The following is an 8,108-nucleotide window of genomic DNA, read 5'->3' as shown; positions in this document are numbered from 1 at the left end:
TTTAAATAAAATATTTAATATGATCACTTTGTCATATATTCAAATACTCATGAATCAAAACAATCACTTTATCACGTAATGAAATTGACAATGAGAACCACAAAATGTCTAAATTAACTGCTAGAAATAATTGTCCGGATTTCAATCGCCTAAGTTAATTAATGACATAAAATATGTCATGTCTTATAATTATACACATCACCATAATAGTAACAAGCCTATTATTTACAATTCTGTTTATTTACTCGCTTCACATATGATTTGTATGCGCTAGCTCAATCTGCACAAAACATACAAGTATAAAAGTACTATTGGAAAACACATAACAATTCTAAAAATAGTAACAAGTTAATGAAGCATACCTCCACAAAAAGAAGTATGCCTTAAGCTTGTCTTCTCCGGTCATTTCTTCAACATATTTCTTAATTTTGGAAATCGACTTTTTAAGCTGAGGGCAGTGCAATACTTTGATAAGATGTAATGACGCAATATCTCCACAACTGTCTGGGATTTCCATAAGCTTATCACATGAATCTATAAATAGTTTCTCGAGCACGGGAAAGGATTTCTCTGCATCAACCTTCCATTCAGAAAATGACAATTCTACCAATTTTAGAGATTTGAGATTCTGGAAAATGACATTTTCCATGTTCCATTCTTTGCCCTCGTCGATGATTACCTGTTCTAGACTTAGTTTTTCAAGGTTGGGTAGTCTTGAAAGTGTATCGGATGTCAGAGTGAGCCCTCCCAACTTCAGTTTCTTCAAGCTCAAAGGGAAGCCATGTGTATATTCAGGGAATGGATTCCGAGCAGAAACAAATAAAAGGAGTTGTTCAAGTTCATTAAGCACATCCAATCTTGGAAAACACGTATTCTCTGGTATTTGTGTATTGATATAGACTCTAAGGTTTCGAAGTTTAGGAAACCTTTTGAAAATAATATCCTCCGTGTCTTCTGAACCGGGAAGGTAGAGATCATGTAATGATGTCAAATTTTCTAACCTTGAGTCCTCATCTAAAGCAGTTGGATCAAAGGGATCAGCACAACACTTCATCCATACATCTCGTAGCTTTGTTAGACTCCAAAACCAACGCGATAGTAACATGCATGTTCTCTCCACGTTATTCACCATCAGAGATTCTAGATTGCAGAGGTTTGAAAATGACAGAGGGAGAGTGCTAGCCTCAGTCTGAATGCTTAAGTACTTCAAATGAAGGAGCATACCAATTTCATTCAGCAAAGTATATTTCAATTTTCTGCAATCCAAATCCAAACTTTTGAGAAGCCTAAAGTGGTTTAGGTGACTCTTGTAGGAAAGACAATTATCATACACCTTCAGATAGAGGAGGTGTTTAACATAAGGATTCTTCTTTTCACGATCAAACACCACAAAACTGTCATCGAGAGGAAATACATGTCTATTAGAATGAATGATGATTCCACGTGGCATAAGATCCGAAGACAGAGCTTTTGAACCTTCTATGAAGTGAAACAAGTTTTCCTTTCTACCTTTTATATAACAAAAGTCATGCACAAGATCATGAATTTTGTAAATAGAATTATCAAAAGGTATCACCAAACTACTCGAGATTAACTCATCCACTACTTCTTCTGCACTTCTCATCTCAATCTGATCCACAAATCCTTGAGAAATCCACAATTTTTTCAACTCAGAGATCCTTATATCTTTGTCCTTTGGATAAGTTGAAAGGCTAATCAAACACGGCTTTACGTGATCTGACAAATGGTCATAACTTAATTGTATAACCTTCTCAACTTCTTTTTCATCCTTAAAAATAAAGGAACTCAAATTATTCAGAATATCAAGCCAGAAAGCCTCTTTCTTTTCATTCCTTGAAATGACTCCACTGATTAGATCAACTACTAAAGGAAGACCATCACACTTACGAGCTATCTTTTTTCCGACATCCTTTAGTTCATCAGGGCAACCTTCTTCTCCGAATACCCTTTTCTCTAATAACTCCCAACTTTCTTCTGATCTTAGCAATCGAAGATAAAGAGGATCACTGTGGCATTTTCCATGCAAAGCAACTTCCTTTTTCCGACTTGTTAAAATCACTCTGCTTCCTTTATGAAATTCAGGAAAAGGTCTCATTAGCTCATCCAATGTCTCAGTATCCCACATGTCATCCAAGACAATAAGGTACCGTTTTCCACATAGTCGTTTCCGCAGCTTATCAGCAACGTCATCATCTATGTCATGATCCTCATTGGATTGTTCTTTCAAACCAATAACTTGATTGAAAATATTCTGCAACAACTTTTTCTCATTATGTTCCTGGTCGACTGTGCACCAAGCACAAACATCGAAATGATCAACAATGGACTTATGATTATACACTATGTAAGCCAAAGTAGTTTTTCCAAGCCCAGGCATGCCGACTATGGAAATGACATCTATCTCAGCTGATCCGCTGGTGAGCTTCCTAATTATCCACTCTGTCTCCTCCTCAAAACCTACAATTATTTTGCCAACTGTACTCGATGAGTTTCTTTCAACCGGCTTGTTAGGAGCGTTTGCAACAATTATACCGCTGCTCTTGGGGATCTTTTCTTGTACCTCTTTTTTGACAAGCTTGATCTTTTCTACAGTATCAGGAAGTATGAAGATAAGCTGCAATAGACCATGATCTCGCGCAAGAATTGAGTTAAAGGCATTTTGCGCCTCATATGACACATCCAGAACATGAGCCCAAAGATCTTTATGCAACTCTTGCTCAACATACCCGAACAACGATCTTATGATTTCCAGGTCTTCTTTCACCCGCCCGATTTCTTCTTTTATCAAATAAACTGGATAAGCATTGGAATTGACCAAGTCATTTAAGTTTGTGAGTAGAAGAGTCATGAAGAGCGGTCCATCACTCATGGGGAAGCGGAGCTGAGACGAGTCTGCACATTCTTTTAAGAAATCATTCTTGAGATCTTCCTTGAGGAGTTCAATATTTTCCATCAAATTTAGATTTGCTTCATTCATACTCTTTTCTAAGTTGCCAAAAAGAACGAATACCTCCTTGGTAAGTTGTATAACACGTGCCAAGAGAACAAGCAATTTGTCATGACGAATAACATCCTTGAGTGCATCAGTAAGAATAATCAGTAGGAACTCTATCATGACATGAATGTTACACGTAGAAGCGCTAGGAGTAAGAGTATTAAGCATGCGCTCTTGTAGATGAATCAGAGATTCTCTAAGAATGTCCGGAGAGGTTTCTAGGAGCTGCTTGATGAAATGTCCAACTTCTTCCGACTTTGAACCTTCCAAATTTGTACAACATAGGTGCATAACCTCCAGTGAAACAGGAATAACCTCCACAAGTAGATTAGCTAGATTGGATTTAACTAGAGAGACATCAAGTTCATCGAATATGGCCAGTTGACTATACAAAAGAGTAAAACAGAAGTTTACTACTCTCTCCACCATAAGTTGAAGAGGTAAGACATATACGATTGCCTTATACTCATGAAGGAACTCATTTACTTTCAACCTACAGAAATCTCTTAAATTGCCAAATACATTCTGAAGAAGCTCAAATGGAGTCGTTATTGATGGGAAAATCAACTTAGAGCACTTGTGTAGATGTTGTAGAAACATGAGGATGGCATCTAAAATTTCAACCAAACGATCCTCGGTCATGGTTGGTTCAGAATAGCTATGTGAGCTAATATAACTTGTGATATTCTTCATGAGGCCATGATACTTTATTCTATCCAGCATGTCTTCTCCACTTGGATGAAGCATGAGTGAATGAACAAAATCATGAATCTCATTTGATATGCAACACATTTCGTCATTACAACTTTCCGAAAAGAAAGAGTAATAAAGATGACAAAATAACGACACAAATGTCAGCATCCTAATCTTATCCATGTCAAGAGAAGTTTGAACACGCCAACTATTTAACCTCTCTGTGAAATCTACAAGATTGACAATGTCCTCGCGGAGTACAACAGATGACACCTGCCAAAACACCAATGTTGTTTCAAATTATGTTAATACATACATGATAATATATAGTTCAGTGTTCAGATAGAGAAAGGGAACACAGATATATAGTTGAGGTGTGAAACTCGGAAAACATGATAGTTCAGGTATATTATTGATTAGTAACTCCAAATTTTATTCTTACATTACAAAAGGCAACTATCACAAATGCACTAATAGATAAGCTAAATGTTAATTTGGTCTGTTACGCCTTAAGTCTTAAAAGCAAAAAGCCCTTTGTTTCCCAGTTCACCATTCAGAACACGTTTTACTTAGGCCACCTAGGCACGATTCTCAAGATCTAATACAGGGTTTGATTATATTCTTGTCCTTATATTCATTTATTTTTTTATGACTATGGAGTCTAGGCCAACTAACGTGCACCTCGATCAATTCTACGGGATATCTGACACCTCAGGTTAATTCTCATGAACCACCCTTATATTCATTTTACCTTGCTTTTTTTTTGTGATTTATTTCATTGTCATTTCATTAACAAGATCAATATGAATTTGATAAATTCAACTATAGCACATGATTTAGTGTATATAAACAAAGATTAAATCATCGATCCCTATAAGTTATAAAGATTACATTCACGATCTAAGTTACATAAAGCAACAAACATGCTTACAAGAGTAAATTAATTATGTGAATGAATAAAAAAATTAAATATTATAATCAAACATACCAATGATTTGTTATCTTCCCTTTTTGTTTGTCCTTCATTTTCTTTTCCCCTTTCCATTCTCACTAATCAAAGCCAAAGTAGTTCAAAATAAATAATTCCTTTCAACTTCTCAAGAGAAACAATTTACATCAAACTAATAATGAAGAAAAATGAAAGGTTGAAATAAGATAATCTTTTTCTTTTTCAGTAGAGAGTTGTAAAGTTGTAAAAGATAAGGCCACTAATAATGTCTCACTAGGTGTGGTTTCTATTTGGTCATTTGCACTTTTGAATAATTGTTTTCGGAGAAGGACAAAAGTTTATATTTTCATATTATAATATTTTATAAATTATGTCTAGAGATGATTTTCAATTGCTAAAAAACTTACATATTGTTAGGAACAAATTTTTATTTTTAAAAGATAAAAGTTAAAGACCAGCCCATTTTAAAGTCAAAACATGTAATTTTATGATTCCTATTTGGTTTGACTAGTGAGATGGTATTTTCTCTGTTTCAAAATAAGTGATCTTTTAAAATGTTACTTGCAGAACTCGTTTCTCCTGCTTTCATTAAAAAAATCATTTTCTATATTTTTATAAATCAAAAACTCATTTTTCTAAAGAAAAAAAAAAGACCAATCAAATATCGTAAAAAATTGATATATTTCAAAAAGTTGTGTAAGAGAAGTGCTTAAAGGAATTGAGAATATCATTGGTATTAGAAAGAAGAGATAATTAGACATTGAGAAATGGACAATATAAAAAGACAATTCACAAGACTACTTTAGACTAAAGTCATCTTTTTTATATTTCCTTTTTAAGTCTAGTGGTCAAAAGTTACACATTATCACTTTGTATTGTTTAATCAAAGGGAAAAAGACACAAGATACCCCTATAATTGTGTAACAACTCCAATTTCACAATAGAACATTCAAATATTATAATTGCTAAATCAAAGTTATAAAGGAAAATGAAACTAATAAAGAAATCGCAAAAGAATAATGAAGTAGTAAAACAAACTACAGTACTCCCATCATTTAAAATCTTTACAAAATCTATAAGATTGACAATGTCCTTGCGAAGAACCACCTGTCAAAAGACCAAATGCTGTTTCAAATTGTTTAATATACATAGATAGAGAAAAAAAAACGGAACAACTAATAGTTTAGGTATCAGGTGTGAAACCTGTGAAAACATGATAGTTCATGTATGTTTTGATTATTAACTTCAAATTTTACTCGTAAATTACGATAGACAACTATCACAAGGGCTAAGTGTTTGGCCTGTTACAACTTAAATTAAATTATTTTTTTTTTTTAAAAAAGGGAAGCCTGGGATCACTAAGCTCTCGTTATTGCGCACTGTTTGTGGAAGGATCGAACCATAAGGGTCTATTGTATGCACACTAACTCTCTAAACGAAAGCTCTTGATTATTTTTCTAGTTCTTAAGTCATTCCGGCCACGCTATACTTAGGCCATCATGACATGAGGGATATAAAGATTAAGTCAAATACAACAACATAACTACAAAATGGGATCTGGAGAAAATAGAGTGTAGGCCAACTTTTTCTGATACAAGAAGAACAATCAAAGCATGCCGTCCCACAACAAGAAAGTAATGAAAATACAAGAAACAATAGACAAATAACAAAAATAACAGAATAAAAGCTACAACCAACAGTAACAAAACAAAAACAATACAGATAGAAACAGAACAGAAACTACGACAAAACAATACAAATAGTAACAAAACATAAACTACAACCAAAATAACAGATAGTAACTAATGTATATGTTTAGCTAATAATATTTGTTAGAAAAAATGATGGTAGTCATGGTTTTTTTTTATTTATTTTGAGCTTATAAAGGAAATAACAATACTATATTTTGTTAGTCACACGTGAAACTTGCCGTTAAATATAACATTTTTTTTTGATACATTAAGACTTAAAATAAAGCAACACATACACATTAACATTAAGGATCATTTTGATGATTTTCTCCACTAATATATATACCATGCACTTTAATATTAAGATACTTCTACCTCCACCATATAACATGAATCGTTAACCTAACAATTCCTTAATGAGATATTTAATATACACAATTCGAACATTATTAATATCATTTGAGGTATATTGTTGAAATGATAATGCAATAATATCGAGATCCGTTGAGTTACAAGTTGTTGGGATTAGCCATATTATAAAGTATGATAGAATTATAATCTTAGTGACTTTCTTGTATGTGGGGTTTGACTTAATTTGCTCCACAAATTAATATTGTACTATCTAAATGAGGAAATTAATAAATAAGAAAAATTGATATATAGAGTATCATTTTTTTGGAATAATAATATTTTTATTTACTTATTCCCTCCGTCCGAAATTGTTTGTCATGGTTCTTATTTTTAGAGTCAAATTATAAAAACTTTGACTAATATTTTAAGATGTAATTTTTCATCATATTAGTATGCAATATCTAACTTTTTTGTTTAAAATATCGAATTAATGTGATTTAATTTACATTTGGACTTTCGATAAGCGCAACATGACAAATAATTCTGGATGGAGGAAGTATTAAATATTAAAAAAAATAAATACGTTAATCACTTATTTCAACTGTCTAAGTTAATTAATGACATAAAATATGTGTCGTCTTTTAATTATACACATCACCATGATAGTAAAAAACCTTATATATACGTGTGTTAAAAAAAACTTTCATATTTTAAGTAATATTATTCACGTAATAAATATTAAGAATATATACATAAAACAAGTTTAATTTAAACACTTTATCACATATTCAGATGCTCAATCAAATTAATCACTTTTTATCACTTAAGTGAAATTGATAATAAAAACAACTAAATGTTAATCACAGGCCAAAAATTATTGGGCATACAGTGACAACCACACCAACTAAATGTCTAATTACTAGCCAAAAATTAAAAGGGCATGATCTCAATAGTGTATTAATCACATAAAATATGTTCGTCCTTTCATTATACACATCGATCTCAATAATAACAAACTTAAGTAGTTTTTACAATTTATCGAGATTAGCTAACATATTTTAAACAATTAATTTATTTATATAAATAAATGTTTAAAATACACATAAAACTTTTTTTTTAAAAAAAATAAATCTCATCACATATTCAAATACTCAACTTAAAACCAATCAGGCTTGTGGTGGAGTGGTTAGTACTTCTTCATCCTTAATCAAGATGTCTCAGGTTTAAGCCCCATTGAGTACAAAGTCGCGTTTATAAAAAGCGCTTTACCCCCAATGTGAAACTTTCCGGTGCGAGTTTAAATTTAATCAGGCTCCAATATTGATACCGGACCTTAAGTTTACATTGACTTATGTAGAAAGTTGGTGCAACTACTTGTATTTATAACAGGCAACTGCCAACCACATGT

General features: G+C 32.4%; 1 protein-coding gene across 1 annotated transcript; it reads right to left on the bottom strand.

Annotated features, from left to right (window-relative positions):
• On the bottom strand, positions 1–5,396 carry LOC101268106 (putative late blight resistance protein homolog R1A-3). The gene is made up of 3 exons (XM_004239756.5): positions 4,698–5,396; positions 363–3,982; positions 1–280 (listed from the first exon to the last, which is right to left on the bottom strand). Exons 1-3 carry the CDS (start codon positions 4,752–4,754, stop codon positions 271–273), a joined length of 3,687 nt encoding a protein of 1,228 aa, XP_004239804.1. The 5' UTR covers positions 4,755–5,396; the 3' UTR covers positions 1–270.
• Between the last annotated feature and the right edge of the window lie 2,712 nt (positions 5,397–8,108).

The sequence above is a fragment of the Solanum lycopersicum genome, chromosome 5 (genome assembly GCF_036512215.1).
Source record: "Solanum lycopersicum chromosome 5, SLM_r2.1".
NCBI classification, from domain to species: Eukaryota; Viridiplantae; Streptophyta; class Magnoliopsida; order Solanales; family Solanaceae; genus Solanum; species Solanum lycopersicum.
This window is presented reverse-complemented; position numbering and strand designations above follow the sequence as displayed.